At 37.2% G+C, this 23,507-nt stretch overlaps 3 protein-coding genes across 6 annotated transcripts in view; 2 read left to right on the forward strand and 1 right to left on the reverse strand.

Moving 5' to 3' along the window:
• Positions 1-260: 260 nt before the first annotated feature.
• On the forward strand, positions 261-16,030 carry LOC129768933 (protein mago nashi). 2 transcript variants are annotated; one of them, XM_055770881.1, is made up of 3 exons: positions 261-791; positions 15,137-15,645; positions 15,707-16,030. In XM_055770881.1, exons 2-3 carry the CDS (start codon positions 15,370-15,372, stop codon positions 15,887-15,889), a joined length of 459 nt encoding a protein of 152 aa, XP_055626856.1. In that variant the 5' UTR covers positions 261-791; positions 15,137-15,369; the 3' UTR covers positions 15,890-16,030. The 2 variants fall into 2 exon arrangements, with proteins under 2 accessions (XP_055626856.1, XP_055626857.1); XM_055770882.1 differs by having other exon boundaries at positions 15,234-15,645.
• LOC129768932 (WASH complex subunit 1) lies at positions 15,971-17,605 on the reverse strand. The gene is made up of 2 exons (XM_055770880.1): positions 16,322-17,605; positions 15,971-16,263 (listed from the first exon to the last, which is right to left on the reverse strand). Exons 1-2 carry the CDS (start codon positions 17,492-17,494, stop codon positions 16,060-16,062), a joined length of 1,377 nt encoding a protein of 458 aa, XP_055626855.1. The 5' UTR covers positions 17,495-17,605; the 3' UTR covers positions 15,971-16,059.
• Positions 17,606-20,600: 2,995 nt separating this feature from the next.
• The window catches only part of LOC129768551 (protein lines), a 155,418-nt gene continuing 152,511 nt past the window's right edge, over positions 20,601-23,507 (forward strand). For all 3 annotated transcript variants that reach the window (XR_008741687.1, XR_008741688.1, XM_055770279.1), the window contains exon 1: positions 20,601-21,292. The gene's annotated coding sequence lies outside the window, so the exon portion shown is untranslated. The remainder of the gene's footprint in view (positions 21,293-23,507) is intronic.

Consider the following 23,507-nt stretch of genomic DNA (forward strand, 5'->3'; position numbering starts at 1 on the left):
AAATTGTTATAAATGGATTGAAGATCTGGATTGGATTATTTCTTCTCAAAGTTTTGTCACCTCCTTTTTTTTGCTTGAGTAGTGGTTTAATGTTTTGTCCGACACTGTATATTTTATTCGATTCGCGACATAGAAGGTACGCTGTCGCCATCTAGCGGATATTATGAATGTATGAGGAAAAAGTAAACAAACCGTGTGTTTTTCAACTGTACTTTGAGTGCTATTTTTTCTCGAATTCTTTGTAGTTTATAAAAAAACGAATACGTAGTGATAAAGTGAAAGCAGTTTTTCTTCAGGAACCGTTTATTTATTGCGTTGACATACAATACAGACTCGAATAAGAGTACCTTCATTGAGACTAGCATGCTCAAATGCAGTTGTAAATTAACACACATTGAATGAAAATTAATTTGAAATGTTGTTTGCATGGTCAGATTACATAGTCCGGATCCGTGTACAATCATCACTAGAAGAACTCCTAAATCTTTTCACCAGAACCTTTGAAAAGTGGACCTCATAAGTTGAACGAATTGCCTTTACAATAAGGAAATTGCTTTTGTTAGTAATACTGAAAAATATGATCATAACGCTGAATCACACTGTCGCTCGAATTGTATAGTCGTTCCAGATTATAAATTAAGATATTGGCTCAGAATAGTGTAACTTTTTATCAAAAACAGATGAAACCTGATACCTCGAATAACTTTAACGACTCAGGATGGAGATTGAGCCATTGATAAACAACCGTACCTGAAATCTTCATATCATCGCGTTGCATTTCATTCCACCAGGTATGTGAAATTACCCTCGACGACCAAACGACTTCCTCTGGCAGTGAAATTAAAAATATCTCCCAGGCCCACAAATACATTGCATGTTGCGTTTTCTCCCAATAATGGCTTCTGAAAAAATGCGAAAAAAATTATTACTAGACACTGTTTTCGCTCACGATTTTTTTATTACTTGTGCAAAACTCGTTACACTTTTACTTAGAATATTCATTTGATACGGACAATTTGATTTTAATTGATAATGTTGTTCCTTAAACTGTGTTCTGTTTTCACGCCGCAGAGAAAGCGTTATTTTCTACAGCAATAAAACAGATGTTTCTTATATTGCTAGTGTATATATTTTAACCTAATTAGCTCTGTAGAACACTATTCTTCCATTCAACGCTTACCATCATCAAAATCAATTCACTACAGTTGTGAAACTACTTGTTAAAATCCACCACTTTTTGCTTTGCGTTTTGTTTATCTTTGCTTCATATAAACTGGCTGTCAAACTAAACTTCGATGTCCCGAATAGCATAAAGCGGACCTTACACGGTCAATATTATTGACAATATGATGACATTTGAGAGCATAATGACAGCTGAACACAGTCGACGACACAGAAATCCGGATTTTCTGATTTTCGATCATCACTATCGTGACATTTCATATAAATCCAAGATGTTGACGTTTGACCTCACGGACTTCATGACTGAGTTGCCAAATTCGCAAGCGTGCCTGTAAGTTTGCGGACATTAAATTTTTGTTTTTTTTTATCTGTATTATAGTGACGTTCAACTCATTTGGCTGGTTCGTCACTTTTACTTCCATTTTTGGAAGAATGTCGGGAGTGAGAATTGAACTCGTGACCTTTAGCGTGAGAGGCATGGATGTTACCACTACGCCAGATCGCCTCCACAATTTTTGTTTTGGAAGCATAAATGAAAACATTTTGTTTGAAAAACGGATACTTTTAATATGATGTGGATGAACCGTAACAACGTTTTAATGTTCTGAACTCGGTCATTTTGTTGTGTTAGCAAGCGAGGTAGTTACTTTAGTCTAAGTTGTGTGTTTCTTCACATTCCGCTAAGAAATTTGGAAAATGGGAAGATCTGGGAAAATCACAGATTTCTGGGAAAAATATCATGTGTTAATTCAAGGTACAGTAGAACCCTGATTATCCGCGAAATAGTCGGGCAAACTCACCGCGAATAACGAAAATCGTAGATGACGCAATAAAAAAAAAATTCAACATGAAAACTATATTTTATCAATACAGAAATCATTAAATTATCCATCTATAAGGTCGTGTACACCAGTAGACAAATAATGTAAAAACCATGACCAAAACAAAAGAGCATGGGCCTACACTCACTTACAAATTCCGAAAAGGGCTATTGATTTACTATGGAACTCGCTATCGCGAATAATCCGTACCGCAGATCACCCGCTCGTGGATAATGGGGGTTCTACTGTATATGGTGAATATAAACTATAAACTATACCTAGTCTTATTTATAGAATAAAAATATTCGCTGGCAGATAATATAACTTGCATATATTTTCGCAAACTAAAAAAACTGGCACCTCTGAAAGTGTGAGGAACATTGTATACATTTGTGAAGCGAGTGTTATGATGTGTTTTTGAGAAAAAAAAACAAATTTTGAATTATAAATTATGAACGAAAATAAACTTATCCGAATCTAATTAGTATTCTATGTGAATGCAAATCTTTTTTTTCTGCAAGTAGTGAGAAAGTCCTATACAAAAATTGTGCCTGAAATTGATTTTATATTTTAATAATAAGTTTAAGTAGGAATATCGGAAAATTTAAAGGATATAGGTTAAGGTCAGAACTACGTGGTTCAAGTAATTTTATAATGCCAAATTGAAATTTTCATTGAAATTTTACAAAATTAAAATTGCTTTTTAGCCTTCTAATCTGATGAAGAATAGTTTGGATCCCAAACTCGAATGTCGCCACTAGTCATCGCGGATACTTTCGTTGTCCCGGGTTCATGACAATATTGGCCGTGTACGGTGGCAAAATATTGCTTAAGGTTAGATCGGATGTCGAAAGCCTAGCTGTCACGATATATATTGTCAATAACTTTGATCGTGTAAGGTGCACATAAGTAAACCTGAATGCTGGCTTTAATAATTTTTATTGTTGCCATAAAGCAATACGGAGGTAAAAGGTTTGATATAACTCTAATACGGACATTTTCACCGAGCGAATGCAGCCGATATTGGGCTTACGGATCATGGTTTCGCTTGACAGTGACTCAGACTCGTAACCGTACTCCATCATCCAGATCTCTTTTCCCTTCTTTTGGAAGTCGAAAACAAGCTTTCGGAACATTCTTTTCAGATAAAGTCATAGTGTCATATGGGCTTTGTGCAATTTTGTTGGTTCAGGTCAATCACGGAGAGAAACTACGAATTGTACAGTCTACCCAAGTTCAAGCTCAAAGTCATAGTGTTATATGGGAGTTAAAAGATCCGCTTTTTTTCAGAATAATGGAATAATGGAATGGTTTATTTGGAATAATGGTTTTTATTTCTCTAAAAATGGCGAATGTATGTGCTAATGTATGAAAATTGACTCACTCATATTCGTACGCTGGTTGAAATCTCAACTCGATTTCGAATGCTTCCACCAATTTCAGAATTCCATCATTTGTATGGTATCCCTTGCTCATTGCAACTATCTTTAACTTCTAAAGCCATTATCTACGAGCAGTAGCGTCCGTACATGAAACCAATAACCTCTTTTTGATTTTGATTTGAATTGAAATAACATCACATCACATTGCACCAATACCCTTTTGATTTTTCGCTACGCATGCCTAGGCGCCTCTCCATGTTATGCGTTGTTGAACACTTATTGCTCAAGGGCTAGCCCCTGTCTGGAAAGTCGAAAAATAATGAATGCACGTGATATTTTTTGAATGTTAGGAATAAAGCATTCGGGTATTTTGATTATTGTTCAATGTATATTTGTATTCTGGTATTTTGATTGTATAATGTACAAATTATGATCATTACGCTGTTGACAGCTAGATTCGTAGATGCTGTCTAAAAATCGGTACCTTACTGGTGGTATCGGTTCTGAAGCAACGGGGTGTCGCAAAACGAATTCAAATAAATATTTTGGCACTTTAGGACAATACCTGAAGCGTCACATAGGGTTTTTCAAAAATCCGAAAAAATGGTAAAATGGCGACCATCTTTGATAAAATTTAGTTATTCTCCGTGAAAAATCGGTGTTTGAAGGCTCATAAAAAAATCTAAAAAATTAGAAAACGGCTTTGTAACGCTTTAGATAAACCATTTTTACATGTTGAAAAAAAACATCGGGGATCCACCACTTCGCTACCACCAGCTGAAAAACATGGTTTCCAGAGAAACGCGTTTAAAAATTCGTACAGCAATACTATATCCATTGAGGTGATCTCATACGTTTGGCTGTAACTTCCCAACGAAATCAAAAATCGAAAAAAAAAATTTAGTATAACATTTCTGAGGGCAGCTTCCCAAAAAACACAAAAAAAACATTTTTTCGACCTTAGCTTCATTATAAGAATGCATACTGTGCATACAGTTGGAACAGCGTGGAGAAGCTATCGCGCAGGACTGGTCGCCCGTGTAGCTTTTCCTAGTCGCTCGCCTGTCTAATATTTACACGTTACTAAAATCCGTCATGTATAAAAGGAGTCGTTCCCAAAAATATTAAAATAAAAAAGAAACTATCGTTGGCTCCAAATGAATGTTTTGTAGAGTTTGTTTCCTCGAGTTTTCTCGAGATCGAATTCGAAATCAAAAACAGCCACAATTGCATCATTTGAAGTAAGTGAAATTTTAGTAAAGCATAAGAAGCCTTTTGAAGACGGCGAAAGAAGTTTTATTTCATCAGAAGAATTATTGTTCAAAAATTTTAAAATAAATCTGAAATAATTGCTTTAATTGAAAAAAAAAGTCACTGTCAAGAAACACGTACGTATATACGTAGAACAGAAGCTAACAGAAAAAAGTTTGATAAGATGCTGATAGAAAGTATTGATGAATTCCGGTTGTTATTCTTATAACTCGACGAATCAACTGATACCGTATAGTTTTTTTTCCAAAATATATATTTTTATCAAGGGTCATATAATGTAATATAATATGTAACCGATTACTCGCGGTTGGCTCGAGGTTAATATTACAAGTGTTTTCGTAATTGGGATGTTGCTGTCTCCAATGCTCTGTACGTGTGCCCGACACGGGATACTATCTATTGGGATGCAGCTGACCATTAATCATCAACGCACCCCAGGTCTGTACCCCATATCTAGCGTGGTACGTCTTCTCGACTCGAGGAATCCAGGATAGAATGGTTACTAGCCGTCGCAATCATCAGATCGTGTGTGTATGTATTGCCGCGACTAAGTAAAATTTATGAAACAGGGACACAACAAAGGAAACATCATTAAACGTTGACATCGGCGTTTCTGAGAAACAGGTATAGATGAAGCAGAAGATCTGGATCACGGCTACCTAAGATATCCCGAACGAGTATATCCGATTGTCTGCCTTGTGCTCGAGCAGCATGGAACCGGATACACGACCAGACAATATGCTCGATGTCCTGGTAAATAGTTTTGTGTATCCATAAGGATGTGTTTGCAGGATATGTCTAATAAAGAAGTATTTTTAACAATTTTTTATCAATGAAGGAACGTCATGACGAAATATATATACAACTCGTTCAAGTCACTAAAACATAATTTCCAATACAAATATTGGTACCGTTTACGACTGATGGAGCTCCTTGCACGGCTGGAAGTCATAATGGATTTAAGGATCATTGCAAAATTGATGATAATATTCCAAATTTTATCAACTACCATTGTATCTATCAGCAAATACTGTGCGCAAAAATATTGAAATCCGATGATGTGAGGAATTTGTCACAAAACAGTCAATATAGGTAGTTAGAATAGTTTACTACGTACAGAAAGCAGTTTTCTAAAATGCTAATTCAGGGCAAGAGAATTGGGAATCAAATATCGGATTATTATTACACCCCGAAGTGCTAATTTTTTTTTTAATTATAGGAGGTTGTATTCAAGACACGACCGCATTGTTGACGTAGAACTACGCTGTGGTTTAATTCAAGTCGCTTGTTCATAACTGCGGATATTATTTTATAATGCAACAAAAATTTTGAAATAACAATTCTACCAGTTTGGTCACTTTGAAATGTTTTTTTTTATTGTAGAATCATTTGATGAGTCATTCTTGTGCTCGCAGAACAATACATGCTCGAGATAAGCGTAGCTGCCATCCTTAGTGGAGAATATTTTGCTACTGGCAAGCGAAACCAAATCACATACAAAATTCCAGAACGACATTTACCTTCATGGTGACTAAATAAACGAAATAAACTCTATCTGTTAATCTCAACAACCTTGAGTAGCACTGTTTATTATGATCAAGATTAGCGCAAATGCAATCTTAGTTGAAAGCAGTTTTGCAACTGGCACGCGAGCCCAAATAAATTAATAACTTAATATAACTTGTTGAATAACTTGGTATTCCCCAAATAATTTTTTGGTGCACAACCTTAACACCTGCTTCACCATAGCGTCAGTTCAATGCATTGATGATAGAAAACAAACAATGTTAACTGCTTGGAAAAAGGCTGAATATCTGCCTCAGCAGAGACTCATTACTAATACCCTAGCGTAAATATTTCCCTCCCACTGTCTTCCCTCATTGTTTATATTTATCATTACGACTGCATAATTTGCAACACAAAACAATCGGCAATCATAGCATAAAAAATAGGCGATTGTTGCATCGTTACAGGGCCAATGCACACGAGAGCAGATACAAGTGGGGTTTCAGTGTAGCGAAGATGCACTATTTTTACGTACGGGTTATGAAGCACGCACGTACGCACACAAATATCCATATATGGGTTGAAGCAATTTAATACACACACACTTATCTCCGTTCTGCGCTCTGCTCAACAGAAGCTCTTTCTGTTAATATTGCCAGTTTACATAGGCTTTGCTATCATCCTTTGTGGAGAGAGTTTTCCTACCGTCATGAAACCAAATCACTGATAAAATTCCACAACATTTATTTTCTTGGTGAGCTAACGATAGCCTAGCTTGATGATTCCCCACACAATTGTGTAGCTCAGAACCTTAATGCAATGGCGCCAGTTGATGAATGCAATGCAATGCGATGATTCCAATACTAGAGACATCAACGAGTGAGTGATTTGGTCGCGTCCACAGCTCAATCCGAAACGAAGCCATATAATGACGCAAAACAAGGAAGAACAAGCGATTGTCATTGCTTTGAATACAGAATGATACCTAAAGTTTACCTTCCTTCCTTGCTTGAGACTTTAAACTTCTTCAGTTAATTCGTCTCTAACCTTCAAAAAGCCCTTGGAAAACTTTACTTTATCCATCATAGCACAATTTAGGAGACAAGATTTAAAGCAATTCCAAAATATTGCGACTAAATCAACAGATTAAAACACATGAATAAAATCGTTATGCAGGTTAAATTTCTTTGTTACGAAATGAGTTCGACAGAAGATTTGAAGATATTTCAAAAATAATATAATTCATGTCCATTCAATGATGGAATCAACATAGAAGACATATCAATGAAATTAAAAAGCATTAATTGAAAATGAAATCTTCAATGTTAATAGCGATATATTTTTAAAATTTTTTTTTCCTTGATTTCAAAAGTATTTAAGATACTTATACTCGAAAACAATATTTTCTACTATGAATACAATCGTATCAAAACATCGCTCTCCTTTGACAGATTACTCTTTAACAGCCTTTTTGCAACTAAATTTGAGTGCATTTGAACAAAAATACGAAAATATTCAAGATTATGTTTCCAGTGCTTTATCAGATACAAAACAAATAAATAATAAATAAACAAATAAAATTCTTCGCAGTAAAAATAAAAACATAAAAAATAAAAAAATCTTTTGTTATTATAACTAACTAGTTTTTTAGAATAAATCATTATTCTCGCTACCTAAAACAAAATTTTACATAACATTTTACAATCAAATACTACTTATTAACGGTCACTTAAAAAACATATTGTATTGGTAGTCCGCCGTCTGCTTCTGAAATAAAAAAACGCACGTGGTGGTGAAAAATTTGGTCGCCCTGCATCAGATTTTTCATTTTTAACGAGAGACTGACTAACATCTATGAGCATGGATCAATTGAAGCAGGTTGCGTCAAATTTCGGGCGGAAGTATTCTTCAGATGTTGCAACAGAAGATCTTGTCTCAGAGGTGGAAGAATTCAAGACGCAGATGAAGGACCTATTCCCTGACCTGAACTCTTCGACGCCTTTAGACATCTTGAACATTATTCTCTCGAAACATTTTACCCTAACATCGAGATGGCGCTACGAATTTTAATGACGCTTCCAGTTACAGTGGCATCGTGCGAACGCAGTTTCAGCAAACTTAATTGATTAAAAGTTATCTGCGTTTTAAAATAAGCCAAGGCCGACTCAATGGCTTGGCAATCCATTCGATCGAGAAAGAAACGCTCAGACCTTGATTTAGATGCAAAGCACGCAAGGCAATGCTTAGAATAGAGAATAAGGGAATGATATTCTAGTTTGCCGGGGCGCAATCTACCCTCACTACGCTACTGTCTAAGAGTGTTTTGGTGTGTTCGGAAGAAATATTCATCAGTTTTTTTTATCAAGTGGATTTTAAAATTGTATTTTTAGAAATTTGATGGTTTCTAAATTTGCTACACAGGTATCTACCATAGTTCTTCACTGGGATTGATGTCGGAAGTTTGTGGAGGAGTATCAATAACTTGTGAGCAAATGTAATGTAACCATGTGCGAACTTTATATAACTTGTGCTTTAGCCAATACAATAGGTTATTGGCTTGGTAAAACTTGAACCCTTGATTCCATTCCATTTTGTTTACACTTTTCCTTTCGGATGTGCAAGTAAACATTCTGATCCAATACACCATCCATAAAAACCAAACTGAGCAAAAAAAAACCCAAACTGAGCAAATAAAATGTGCCTAGGAAGGGCAACTTGAATGCCCGAGCACATAAGGACAAACCGTTTCTCAGCAAAAATAAATTAGTATCTTCAATTTGATTTTTCCAAACAGCATGAAACACATTCGTTATTTCCATAGATGGGTCCAAATTTGATATTTTTGGCTCTGATGGTTATCGTTTCGTATGGAGGAAGTCAATCGATGAGTTAAGTGCGATTAACATACAACATCACGTCACGTTCACATTCCGTCACGTCACGTTGCGTCAACATTACGAGCATTTGCTCGTAAAGAACAAATGGCTTCCGTTTTTCTCGATATCAAAGGGGCATTTGATTCAGTTTCCATGGAAATTCTCTCAGAGAAGCTTCATAATCGTGGACTTTCACCAATTCTCAATAATTTCCTGTACAATTTACTGTCAGAAAAGCACATGATTTTCTCTCATGGCAGCTCGAAATCTTCTCGTTACAGTTTTATGGGCCTACCACAAGGCTCCTGCCTAAGCCCCCTCTTGTACAGTTTTTACGTCAATGATATGGATGATTGTCTAACTAGAGACTGCACGCTGAGACAACCTGCAGACGATGGAGTTATTTCCATCACGGGTACTAATCCCGTCGTTCTGCAAAAGTCGTTGCAAGATACCCTGAACAATCTGTTCACGTGGGCCCTCAAGCTGGGTATCGAATTCTCTACGGAGAAAACTGAAATGGTCGTTTTTTCTAGGAAGCACGAACCCGCCCAATTCCAGCTTCACCTATCCGGCAAAACGATCCAACACTCTATGTTTTTCAAATATCTGGGTGTATATTTTGATTCTAAATGTACCTGGGGGAGACACATTGCGTATTTGAAACAGAAATGCCAGCAAAGAATCAATTTTCTCCAAACAATAACCGGAACATGGTGGGGTGCCCATCCAGGAGATCTCATTCAGTTGTACAAAACAACGATATTGTCAGTGTTAGAATATGGCAGTTTTTGCTTCCGATCAGCTGCCAGGATTCATATTCTCAAGCTGGAGAGGATACAATATCGTTGCTTGCGTATAGCCATGGGGTGTTTGCATTCGACACATACGATGAGTCTCGAAGTCTTGGCAGGAGTACTCTCGCTTACTCTTCGGTTCACAGAATTATCCTACAGATTTCTCATCCGTTGCAAGATCATGAATCCATTGGTGATTGATAACTTCGAAAATCTACTACAACTGACTCCTCAGTCAAATTTCCCTCTCATTGCTCGATTCCGGAGAAAGCGGACTCGCTAGCTAAGGTGGGCGCTTCAGAAGGCACACTTTTTGAAAGGCAAATTGCCTATAATGAATTTTTTCAGATTCCTCGTCAGCACACACTCATTAGTTGGCAGCGCATGTGGAGTGAAGAAGATTTCGGTCGTTGGTTACACACGATTATCCCTAAGATCTCGACGAGTGCATGGTTCAAGGGATTGAATGTAGGTCGTGATTTCATTCGCGTGATATCTCGGCTCATGTCCAATCACTACAACCTAAACGCGCATCTCTATCGCATTGGGCTCGCAGCAAACAATCTTTGTAATTGTGGCGATGGCTACCACGACATCGAGCATATTGTCTGGTCGTGTATCCGGTTCCATGCTGCTCGCTCTCAGCTCTCTAGAGCACTGAGAGCAAAAGGCAGACAATCGGATATCCCCGTCCGGGATATCTTAGGTAGCCGTGATCCTGATCTTCTGCTTCATCTATACCTGTTCCTCAGAAACGCCGATATCAACGTTTGATGATGTTTCCTTCGTTGTGTCCCCGTTTTATATCCCTCCTATCCGATCTATAAACTTTTACTTAGTCGCGGCAATACATACACACACTCTTTACAGATACACGGGCCAAAGGTTGTGCAGTCCACTGATGATTCAACAAGAGCCAAAGGTTGTACCGCTCAAGACAACTCTACACGAGCTGATGATTGCGCCGGCTAGTGACCATTCTATCCTGGATTCCTCGAGTCGAGAAGACACACCACGCTAGATATGGGGTACATACTAGGGGGGCGTTGCTGATTAATGGTCAGCTGCATCCCAATAGGAAGTATCCCGTGTCGGGCACACGTACAGAGCATTGGAGACAGCAACATCCCAATTACGAGAACACTTGTATTTAATACTAACCTCGAGCCGACCGCGAGTAATCGGTTACATATTACTAACATAGTTGTAAGCAAACATTGTCGAAATATTGAACTCCCGGCCACGTTAGGCTGACGCCATATGAGCCATAATAAAAATACATATTTTGGATAAAAAAAAACGATTTTAAAAACCACTTGATGAATAAATTAATGAATATTCCTTCCGAACACTCAAAATAAACTCGTAGATAACGGCTTTAGACAGCTTTAGAAGTAAGTTGCAATGAACAAGGGATACCATACAAATGATGGAATCCTGAAATTGGTTAAAGCATTCGAGATCGAGTTGAGATTTCAACCAGCGTACGAATATGAGTGTGTGGCAATTTTCATACATTACCATTTACATTCCCCATTCTTAGAGAAATAAAAACCATTATTCTGAAAACAAATAGCAAATATTTTAACTCTCATATGGCTGATGACACATTAGGCGGATTCACGCACGCGGCGGTTTTTTTTTCAGCTAACACACACTGCGGTTCCACAGGCGGTTTAATTACTATACCAGAGAACTGTCAGTTTCATTTGTCTTGTTTTTGAGCGTTGTGTGGCCACGGCAATAGCCAACAATAAACGTAATATTAAATTCATTTTATCGAATCATTTATTTCTTGAAAATCGATGCTCTATTTTACTATTATACTGCTGCAAGTGAATTACAGAATCGTGTTATTTGTTGTTGAAACATGACAGTAGAGTTCAAGTGTGTACGTTTGACAATATTGAAGCATAATACACGAACACTCATATACACTCCGCAATGAAAAACGCTGCGGAGCTTCATTTCATCGAGATTCCGCCGCGGATTTGAAATCGCTTCCAAAACCGCCCCGCTCTGTGTGACATCCCAGCAAACATTAAATCGTATAATTTTGCACGTACTAAGTCTTACAAGAAATCCGAATAAATCATAATCACATATAATATCAATCAAAGTATGTATCGTGTATATTTGAAATCGCATTAAATGTAAAAACTCGATTTTATATATCATTATCAAATTAAGTCGCAATTCGGTATAATAAACATCAGTTTTATGATGTACATTGTCATAAAGTATATTTTTTCCGCATCATATGCGTATATTACGCTGATGCAGTTTGTGTGTCGTATAAGCGTATAATTTAAATCGATTCAGTACTGCAGTAAATCGTGTTGCATGCTGAAGAAAATCATGAAACAGTAAATCATATTAGATCCTTACAAAGAACATATTACATCATATTGAAATGTCGATGAAATGATTTAACATTGACAAGTTTCATTTCATAACAGCAATGTCTGAACTAGAGATGGGCAAAACAGTTCACTTTGATGAACGGTTCACTCGCTAACCGTTCATCTAAGTGAATCAGTTCTTTTGAACCGTTCTTTCGCTCTTTCGTTCAGCGGTATTAAGAACAACATAAAATGTTAGCTGAAACCCAACATAAATAGACAGCTATTAATTGATATCGTTGGATTGGATAGTGTACGTATGGGATTTATATTTTTTAAATTGAGTGGGGAAAGATAAGCTGCTTCTTCTTTGAAAGTCGCAAACTGTATGTGAAAATATGTTTATCGGTCGACAAAAGTTTATGTAATAATTTGATGCGCACAAAATATGTGCAATTTTTCATATTCTGTTTTTAGACAACACAGGTTTCATGTGAGATCATATTTCATAATGTTCATTCAAGGGAAAAAATCAGCAGCGAACAATCAATCACACAAACAATCACGATAACACGTACACGCAATAGGCCAAACAATGAATTGAAAGCAACAAAAAAAACTTTTTTCTCAACATATATACGACAACACTATAAGTTTATAATACTATAACTTTATGATACTATAATTTTATGATTACCTAATCAATGAATCGCGCCAGCTTCCCCCAGATTTTTTTCTGATAATCAGGAAATATCTGAATGTTACGCGGAATTGAAAGAATACATGAAATTGAAAATATATAAAAGCAAACATTTAAAACTACGAAGATTTAATTTAATTTTTAACCCAAAATTGAGTATGCACTAACAAAATAAACCCTGCGTTACAGGCATTTTGCTCATAAATGACAATATCGTTTTATTTTCCTTACAAGCGTTCTCGTTATATTTATCTATTCCGTCCAGCGCAAATCAGTTCAGCTGCACTAGTTCGTTCACAAACAGTTCGCCCGCAAACATTTCGTTCTCAAACAGTTCGTTCCCAAACAGTTCACTCGCAAACAGTTCGTTCTGAACCAGTTCGTTCACAAACAGTTCACTCTCAAACAGTTCACTCGCAAACCGTTCTTTCGGAATCAGTTCGTTCACGAATCGTTCACTCGCAATCAGTTCGTGGGGAGAACTACCGTTCTTTGAAAAAGAACGACCGTTCGTTCACTCTTTTCGGCGAACTAGATCTTTCGTACCGTTTGTGAACGGTTTGCCCATCTCTAGTCTGAACACATTACAAAATTCATATTCATTTATTCATTTATTTTTTATTATTCCAGTTCAATGATATTATATATTTGGTTTCTACTATGGGGAAATCAGAGATCCTTTTCTTGAATAATAAATTCGGCAACCAGGAATGACTGATCCTACTGCATAGAATGTATTAGGTTATATCATATCGAATCATATGTACGATTTTTAACCGCTGTTGAATTAAATTTCAGATAACCGTGCGAGATAGCTGGTGGATGATAATCCAGACGACCGGAGTTCGAACCCACATCGGAGCAGTTTTAACCAAACATCAATCTGTGCCATTTTAAACATTTATATTTCACTCCCAACACAAGTAAATTAAATAATTATTATTTCTACAAATATAAATACTCATATATAAAAATTGCGATTCGTGAGGCTATAATAAACATTTTACGATAATATTTTGCGCCATTTGTTTTTTTTTCCTATGTCTGTAATAAATTGTAACTGAGTATGGCAAAAGTCGTATTGAGTGCGTTGACAATTCATGAATATATTCATATTAGATCGCACCCAGCAAACATTAAATCGCATAACAAGCGTATATATAACATCATATGCCCTAAAATTTGGTTGGCATATAATGCGCCTAACTGGCATATGCATGCAAAAGTGGAGGCCATATACATACATGGCAAATGCTTACCGAATTTGTTTGGATGAATATGTAACTTTGACCGGCTATAATAGCGATTATGTTGGAATTGAATTGCGATCTAATATGAATATATTCATGAATTGTCAAAACACCAAATACGACTTTTGCCATACTTATATACGATTTATTACAGACATAGAAAAAAACAAATGGCGCAAAATATTTTCGTGAAACGTTTATTACAACCTCACGAATCGCCATTTTTATATATGAGTATTTATGTATGTAAATTATACGCTTATACGACACACAAACTGCATCAGCGTAATATACGCATATGATGCAGATTAAATATATTTTACGACAATGTGCATCATAAAATTGATCTTTATTATACCGAATTGCGACTTAATTTGATAATGGTATATAAAATCGAGTTTTTACATTTTATGCGATTTCAAATATACACGATACATACTTTGATTGATATTATATGCGATTATTATTTATTCGGATTCCTTGTAAGACTTGGCACGTGCAAAATCATACGATTTAATGTTTGCTGGGCAATTCAATTTCAACATTATCGCTATTATAGTCGGACAAAGTTGCATATTCATCCAAACTAATTCGGTAAGCTTTTGCCATGTATCGATATGGCCTCCACTTTTGCATGCAAATGCCAGTTAGGTGCATTTTATGCCAACCAAATTTTAGGGCATATGATGTTATATATACGCTTGTTATGCGATTTAATGTTTGCTGGGATGGCTCATTCACAATACACTGTAGATCCTCCGCTGCGGTTTTACTCGCGGAATCCGCGGCGACGAATCCGCCTAATGTGACATCAGCCTATGACACTATGACTTTATCTAAATAGAATGTTTCGAAAGTTTGTTTTCGACTTACGAAGGAAAAAGGAAGGAAGGGAAAAGAGATCTGCATGAAGGGTACGATTACGAGTTTGACTGTATGTAAATGACTATATACTGGTAGCATTTACCAAAAATGTCGTTGTATTCATATTACAATTATTTCTCTCAGTATACCGTTCGCGAACGATTTGCCCATCTCCATTGCATACCGGTCTGCGATTTTATCACTGTTTACGGCACGACATTTATGGTTTGTTGCAGCACAGATTCCAACTGTCAACACGAAGTGTCAGAGCGCCTAGAGAAAGTTTTCGCATCGGTAGGAGAAAGCATCCTTACGCCGGAATCATTTTGATTTCTAGTCTATATAGTGCAAATTTGTTCTATTTCTCACGGAATCTGATGCCGCAAATGGCTTCAAATACAGAGGATTTCTACCTACGCTACTACGTCGGTCACAAGGGGAAGTTTGGTCATGAATTTCTAGAGTTCGAGTTCCGTCCTGATGGCAAGCTGCGGTATGCCAACAATTCCAACTATAAAAATGACACCATGATCCGCAAGGAGGCATACGTGCATCAGTCTGTGATGGAGGAGTTGAAGCGTATTATTGTTGATTCGGAAATCATGCAAGAGGATGACTCGCTGTGGCCACCACCGGATCGGGTTGGAAGACAGGTACACAAATTGTGGGCGCGTTTTGAGGTTATGTTTGATGGTGCTTTGTTTTGTTTTTCAGGAGTTGGAAATTGTTATCGGTGATGAACATATTTCCTTTACGACCTCCAAAACGGGTTCACTGGTGGATGTCAACCAATCCAAAGACCCCGAAGGCTTGCGGTGTTTCTACTACTTGGTACAGGATTTGAAGTGCCTCGTTTTCTCGCTGATCGGTTTACATTTCAAGATTAAACCAATCTAATGGGGCGTTTGTCGTGGGACAGAAGAAACTTCTGTTGTCTTGGAGTTTCGAACAGCATTAAATCTGTAATTCAACATTGCATTGTAGAACCAATTATCTTATCTAATCGGAGCTAACCCAAATATAACATTTGATATAAAACCATTGTAATGCAGTGGCTACTGAATCCGTTATTCCCAATCCTCATCGTTGCTTTCGCTGGTGCTGGCGTCAATTTTAGGTGGCGGAGGAGGAATCATCGCCGAAATGCGATCTATAACATTGCCCGGTTCTTGGTTGTCTCGCGCACCGGATATTCCCTTGCGGCGCATTTGTAGTTTATTGTGCAGATCATCAATAAAACTTTTCTGCTCTCCAGGTTTGGATGGCTCAGTCTAGTGAAATATATTGAGGTAAGAAAAAATCCGATAATTATTAGTAATACGGTCTTACCGAATCTTTCTTCGTATCGGTAGCAGCACTTTGCCTCAACTTTGCCTTCTGAACTCCACCCGCCTGTCTGATAGCCTCCATCAAGTTGAAATGGGCATCGCTAACCGGTTCAACTAGAAATGACTCTTTGTCTTGACCTTTTTTCGGCTTACCATCATTTTCATCCGTTTTTCTATCGACTGTTAGCTTTTCCACTGGCGGCAGTGGTGGCGGCGGAGGTGGTGGTGGAGGCGTTGAATGCACCATAGCACCTGCTCCTGCATCGGCAATATCTACGGTAGCTGGACGTTGAGTGGTTTCACAGGATTGAGTCTCTGGAAGAGTTTTTCCCGCGGAAGCTTCCTTTGCTCCTATCGCTGCTAGATCTTCCAGCTCAGGAAGTTGATCAGCTATCGCTGCCAATTGCAATGATGGAGCAATTAGTGTATGATTGCCCGCGTACTGAATATTTGTTACAATTCCGGGCAAATCGGGTAGATCGACCGGAACGTCAATTTTCGGCGCATCATTCAATGTCGGTGTGTAAAATATTTCCTGTCCTTTCCTCTTCGAACGATTTCTGATGATTGGCGAAGATGCCGAGAGTATTTTTTCCTCCCGGATTTCTTTCGCGTTTCTCTTGCTGGTTCTCGAACCAGCAGAAGATCCTTTATAATCGAAGGCAAAATCTTTGCTGTTGAACATCAAAATCGAGTCTAAAAATTGAATGTTCTGTTTTTTGCTAGTAGCCGTATTTGTGGAATCAAACGGAAATATTCTATGTCTCTCGTTTGAACTCTTGACGTGATAGAACTGTAGCTTCTCCTGGTAGGAATGGGCCGGAACATATGATTTGTCGCAAAGCCTAAATTCACTCTCCTTCATCCGAATGCCATTGCTGCTGGTGAATGTTGCAACCACAGTGGTGTCCATTTCCGCTCCAGGATACCGACATGGTGAGTATATTATAATTGCTTCTTTGGTTTCCTTCAACTTAGCCACATCCGAATTAACCTTGTCGATTCGAGCATTTATCTGGGTAAGTCGTTTTCGATTCTTTTCGATGCGCTGGTTTACTTTTCCGAAAACATCGTCGATCACCTCGTTCAGAAACTCGAAAATGTTGATCGCCTGCAGAATGGTCTCTTCGTGGCGCAAGTCGGGATCGATCGTTGGAATACTGTAGCAATGCATTTTCTAATCATTTAGATTAATAACGGACTGGAACTTATATTTTTTTGATCATCGAATGATTACTAAGTGCATGTTATTAGAAGTGCACACCAATTTGTGTTGTATCAAGGAGTGATTAATGTCAATGATAAAAAATGTTGCATCGTTTGTTTACAGAAATCATGTTGCGCGGTGTACGCAGAAAACATAGTCTGAACAGAACATCGATTTTGTACTTTTGCCGATCAGGCAAATATTTGATTCACGACATCGAAACACTGGAGAAATAGTTTAGTAAAAGCAGCTACCAAATCTTTAGCAGCCAAAACATTGGTAAAATATACATATTTTTTGTAAATATTACCAAAATCGCGTAAAAGTGGTGTCAGACGCAATGAACGTTCTTACCAAGGATTCGTATATGTTACTTCATACCATTAGTAACCTTGTTTGTTTTGTCATACCTAACATCTGTGAAGCGCGCACTTTGCAATTGCCATTTCTCTTTTGGAGACGAAGTTATTCGGAGGTGAGCATTTTGTTGATGTTATGTTTCATTACATGTATACATATTTAATATTATTAACATATGTTTTCCTTTGTTCAGAGAGAACAAAATACGGATGAAACGTGCTGTGCTACCGACACTCTGTTAATCAGCTATCTCCGTCCCTAAATAATGCAAATCAGAGCGATGCAGCAGGAAGAGGAACGGAAACTTTTTCGAGTACTCGAGACTTTGGAAATGCATATGAAATTGATGTGGTTGAGGCTGCGATAGTAATTTTCCCCTTGTACGCTGCTCATAGAATAATTGATGTTATTAAGTACTGTTATTATTATTCACAATGATAATTTTTATATTGTAGAATAATTGATACTGTTTATAGAATAAGTTATATGTTATTAGTATAATGTATTCTAAGTAGGTGGAGTTAAATGTAATCAAATACATTTTTTGAATTAAAAATAATTATTAAAAAATATTTTCATAATCCCTGATAGGTATTCATCACAAATGAGAAGCAACATTTTCACTGATATTGCACCAATGTTGGACCAACAAATCGCAGTTTGTTTGACATTTTTTCCTACCATTTTTCTTTCGTAACATGTACCAATGATTAGTAGGGTAGAAAATGACTAGAGAATTGGTAACATGTACCAAAAAATCAAATTGTCAAACAGAATCAAATAGAAATGTCAAAAGATATCCAATAATCGGGAGGGGAAAAAAGTGTTTTTTATAAAAAGTTCTTTTCTTATAATAATCCACTATATAGAGAAAGTATTGTTATTAAAGGCAAAATAAATCGAATTAAATAAAATGAATGAGCTACATTTTTTAGTCAATCAATGCTAGCGTTAAAATGATAAAAGCACAATAGACATTTTAATAGATACTGAAATTTCAGTATTGTTGACTTCTAAACTTCTCTAAACTTAATTTTAATTCAATTTTACTTCCAGCCAAATGTTTTTATGTTTTTTTTATGATTCTGAACACTAAGACTATATTATTTGAACTATTTTCTTTCATTAAAACAACTTAAAAATATGAGTTACCCAATTTAAAATATTTATTTAATTTGTAATTCGGTTACAAAAGGTAAGTAAACAAAGCCCGAGTCAAGAAAACGTTTGCTCCTTCTATAGGAGAAACGTTTGACAGCATCGGAAAAACAGATAGTATGGGGAAAAAAGTTGCGCAAAAGGCATTTTTTTCAAGGAAAGGTAAACTTGAAAAATAAATTCATCCAAAGTGCTATATCCGGTGAATACGGTGAGTGGAAAAGCGCATTCCAGCCAAATTCCAAAATTGTTGGTCGCACGTTACTCCAATACCACCAGACACAAAACATGGCTCTCTTCGAGAAAAGCCGGCTTTGCGAGTAGCTGATGGTTTTTGTTAATTTTCCCCAATTTTTTCCACTTAAAATTGTTGTCACGATTTGCAACAAGAACGGCAAACGGAAGCTGAAGAAAACAATGTGGAGCATTTCTAATTAAACAATACTAACAGTTTGTTAGCATCTCTACACAGTACCAGTAACTGCTGAATTGGTTGAATAAATTAGAAACGAAAAACTTATAGATCAGACGTAAAGTATTTGAAAGAAATCACTTTATGTGTCCACGTGGAAATTATCTGTACCTCCACCCCTCTCACCATGGACAAACGTGGACAGCTTCATAACCCCTACCCTCCCTAAAGTTGTACACGTGGTATGTGGACAGCCCCTTAGATTTTTCCGTTTCTCAAACGGAATGAAAGAAACATGTAGCAGCTGGTATGGCATCTTCAACAATGTTGTTTCCTTCATTTATTTTCCTCAGCAAGTTGATATAAAACCATAACCACACAACCAAACAATAAATGAATAAATCTGAAAGCTACGTCTCGCTACTCGTCTCATGTCTTTGTTTACTCCTGAAACTGTCAAGAACAAAACATCTATCGTTTCAACATCTTGATATTCATTACTTCTTTTTCTTAGTGCACTTATTCAAGAGGCAGCCAAGGCGCCTAGAAGTATATCCTAAGGTGGGCCAACTTGCTAAAACCACTCTTCAGCCATCTTGGAAGTCTACTGTGTTTTGTTTGTAAACAAAACACAATAAGCTATTGCCGAAGCTCGCTCGTGATCAGTCTGTTTCTTTCACGCTACAAGCAAATAATTCCCCTTCTGCTTTCTTCCGTACTGTATACCGCTCCCCTAACCAACTTAGTGACGAAACGGCCTCACCTAGACCATAAACCCGCTGCCTTCAACCATCGATGCTCTACTTTGACCGATTGGACATATCTGTCTGCCAGTAGAACCATGATGCCAAACGTGAAGACATTTATTTGAATGATCATCATATAAAAGTATGTTAAAAAGTCAACTCAATATTAAAATCATAAATACCAGAACAAACAACCAAGCTTCAATTCAGGAACAATTATGCTTTTATTCATTTGTCATACGACTCAAAAATCTGTAAATGTCTTCGAATTTTTAGAAACGTTAACACTAAATTAGATGTCTTCACAGTCTTCAAAATGTGACATGCCTGGCATCTCTGCCTAGCAGCGGGGGCTCCTGGCCAGTCTACACCAACATTGGATGTCATTGAAGGTCGCCATTTTAGTAAAAAATCGTGTGTGTCTAGTTGCCGTTCTTCAGTTTTACGCAAAATTGTAATATTTCTAAGATTAGAATTCGTGAAAATCACCTATTATCGGCAGTGAATAGCAATAGTTCGTTGCGAAACATAATTGGCTGGTGGAAACGTGCTACAAATAGTGTATATTCGAGCTGGGTGCTGCGAAAGGTAGAAGTAGCGTTTCACTAACACACCAGCTCACAAGTGGAAAAGCTTCCAGATTCCCGCAAGTTCGGGAGCACGATCGATTTTGTGGAATGTTTTAGTGTAAATTTGGTAAAAAGTGATGGCTTTTTTTGCGTGTCGGCTGATATTAACTGGAGTGATGTTTTTGGAATAATATTGGAAGTTAGGTTGCGCGTAAAATTGTGCTTATTTTGAAAAGTGCTACTGGTTTTGACACTTACACAGTTACCTACACAGTGAAAAAAAACGAGTTTACTCTTCATTTGCTGTATTGACTGACACCGTGGTTGATGGTGTGCGCTCTACGAACACAAACATTCGAGCATCCAAAAAAAACGCACGTATTCTCCGGGATCGTATGTTCCTTGCTTTCTGCTGCTGCTGCTGCTGCTATTGTCGCCGATCGAGAGCCCGGGTTGGATTGGAGCATTTTTTCGCCGTTTCTGTCTTCGCATCTTCTACTGAATGAAATTTATTTTGACGGTGAGTATTTATTGGGACGTTGGCAGCAAGGCGTTGTAATTGATTTTGTCTGCGAGACAACGCGTATTATTCTAATGTTTTTGTTTGGGTTTTCGCTACTGCTCTCCATTTTTGATTTTAAGAATTCCAATCACGCCAATAGCGAGATGATGATCTTGTGGGTATCCCGATGGCAGAACTTTTCCTCTCGCATAAGCGGTGAGAAGAATTTTGATAGCTTCCGGTAAGAATAAAATAGAGATAGGAAGATGAGAAAAATGGTGTGGATGTGAGGGTATCGGAGAATTTTGTATTTTCATTACCCTTGTTCTCCGTGGGATCGGTTTTGCGTGTGGTATACCGCTGCGAACCGAATGTATGTACGTTTGATATAGTTCTTTATTCGGATTTATGCAGGAATTTTGCCGGTTATGACGTTTTTTTCTTCACAGAAAAGGATTTTTATATAAAAAACTTTGTTTCCCAAACGAAAGACACTTATTGGTATATCTCTTTTCTAGAAGATTTTTTTGTTGATTGAAGGTAGAACAAATTTCTCCTTATTTCAACAATACTTAGATTTCTATCAATCGATTCAAAACTTCATTTGTTCAGCGTTGTTGCCTATTGCGGAAATTTAGCGGAGCTCAAAGATTCGTTGTCAAGTTAGAGAAAATGCATATCAATTCTTCACATGTCAAAAAAATAGGGATTAACTAAAATTGAAGCTTAACTGAAACAAACATAGAAAATTAAAATTAAATGAAAACTACTACGTTTCATCACGAATGAAGCCATTTTTGAAGAATTTTTCGAAATTAGAGTGCATACCTTATTTCCATGCCAAGAGTTACTTTATTCTTCTTTATTCTTTGATATATAGTTTTGAAAGATATTGGTTCAATGACTGAACTGTTTAACTCTATCAATAGCTTAATTAGATTTTCCATCCCCATTCTTTACCAACAGACCCGGTGAACCTCGTCTCGCCCGAAGTTGAGTTTTTTTTTTTGCAAAGATTTTGAACATTCGAACTTTAATTAATGATTGAATGGAGCACTACGAATTCTATTGAATTCAATATCTTTTATTTACACTGTAAGTAAAAAAAGATTGAGCGAATCACCAGCTGCCTTAACACACACAAGCTGGGAATAGCTTCCAACGTCCACAGTCCCCATTTGGGAAGTATCGATGGTGCCATGAGTTATTTAAACGCTTGGGTCGGCCAAGAGAAATAGTTCAGACCAGTAATTGGCAGGTTTAGCGCGCATCCACGAGCCAAAGACTTATCGACTTCGCAGCCTCCAATAACATGACCACAAGCAGAACTTTTTTCCGGTCCAGCCTCAAATATCATTAGACATGAAGAGCACATGGCAAACACAAACCGACTTCGTTTTGTTGGTGGTTTTCTCAGACATCATCATCGTAGCGCTAACATCGAATTAGCTACCTGGCGATAGTGTCAATTGCGATCAAATCACGCTACCCACCTTGATTTAAAAAATTGTTATGGAGTGCAGAAATCGTTTGGTGCAAAAATCTCATCAACCCATTATTAAATGACTGAATAAATTGTACCCCCAATATGTTCCCGAAAGACGTAATCCTACGTCAAAAGTGCCGCATGGAGAAGTGAAAGTGTGAGTAGATGAAGGTGCTATATCATTATTAACTCATTCGGAAGTTTCACATTTCTCGGTTCCCGTAATGCAATCGTATCCAAGAGTATCAGTTTCTGTTTTGCTTTTGCATGGAATGATCATGAAGAAATGTTTGATTGTAATTGTGGTCGAGCGAAGAAGATTTGCACATTCGGTTACAGTGATGCAATCGTACTCAAGGACATCTGTTACTAATCTGCTGCTAATCTGCCTCCTACGTAATATACGTAATATAACAGATATAACAGAATCTGCCTACTTGCGGTAATAGAACAGATATAACCCATTTCTAGTTTATTTAGTCTGTACGGTTGGAGACGGCGATGAATAAAAAATGAAATAAAACTTTCTGCAGTCGGGCCGACCGAACCTTTAGCGTAAAACGAAGTGTGGATGACAATTCGATGCAGATTGTTTGCAAATGAGGACATTGGCTATGAATTTGATACCGGAGAAAATGAAATGTTTGATATTATGTAGAGAATATTTCACCGTATCAAAGAACCCATATTGTTTGTGGAAGCAGAAGTTTTAAACGAATGTCACAACGATGATTCTAATTAGCGGGG

This window comes from Toxorhynchites rutilus, chromosome 2, assembly GCF_029784135.1.
Source record: "Toxorhynchites rutilus septentrionalis strain SRP chromosome 2, ASM2978413v1, whole genome shotgun sequence".
Classification (NCBI taxonomy): domain Eukaryota; kingdom Metazoa; phylum Arthropoda; class Insecta; order Diptera; family Culicidae; genus Toxorhynchites; species Toxorhynchites rutilus.

Excerpts from the sequence above, each read along its gene's own strand:
- LOC129768932 (XM_055770880.1), bottom strand. The coding sequence starts at position 17,494 with ATGCATTGCTACAGTATTCCAACGATCGATCCCGACTTGCGCCACGAA. Across the intron at positions 16,264-16,321 it reads CCGATACGAAGAAAGATTCG|ACTGAGCCATCCAAACCTGG; the intron begins GTAAGACCGTAT and ends ATATTTCACTAG.
- LOC129768933 (XM_055770881.1), top strand. The coding sequence starts at position 15,370 with ATGCCGCAAATGGCTTCAAATACAGAGGATTTCTACCTACGCTACTAC. Across the intron at positions 15,646-15,706 it reads CGGATCGGGTTGGAAGACAG|GAGTTGGAAATTGTTATCGG; the intron begins GTACACAAATTG and ends TTTGTTTTTCAG.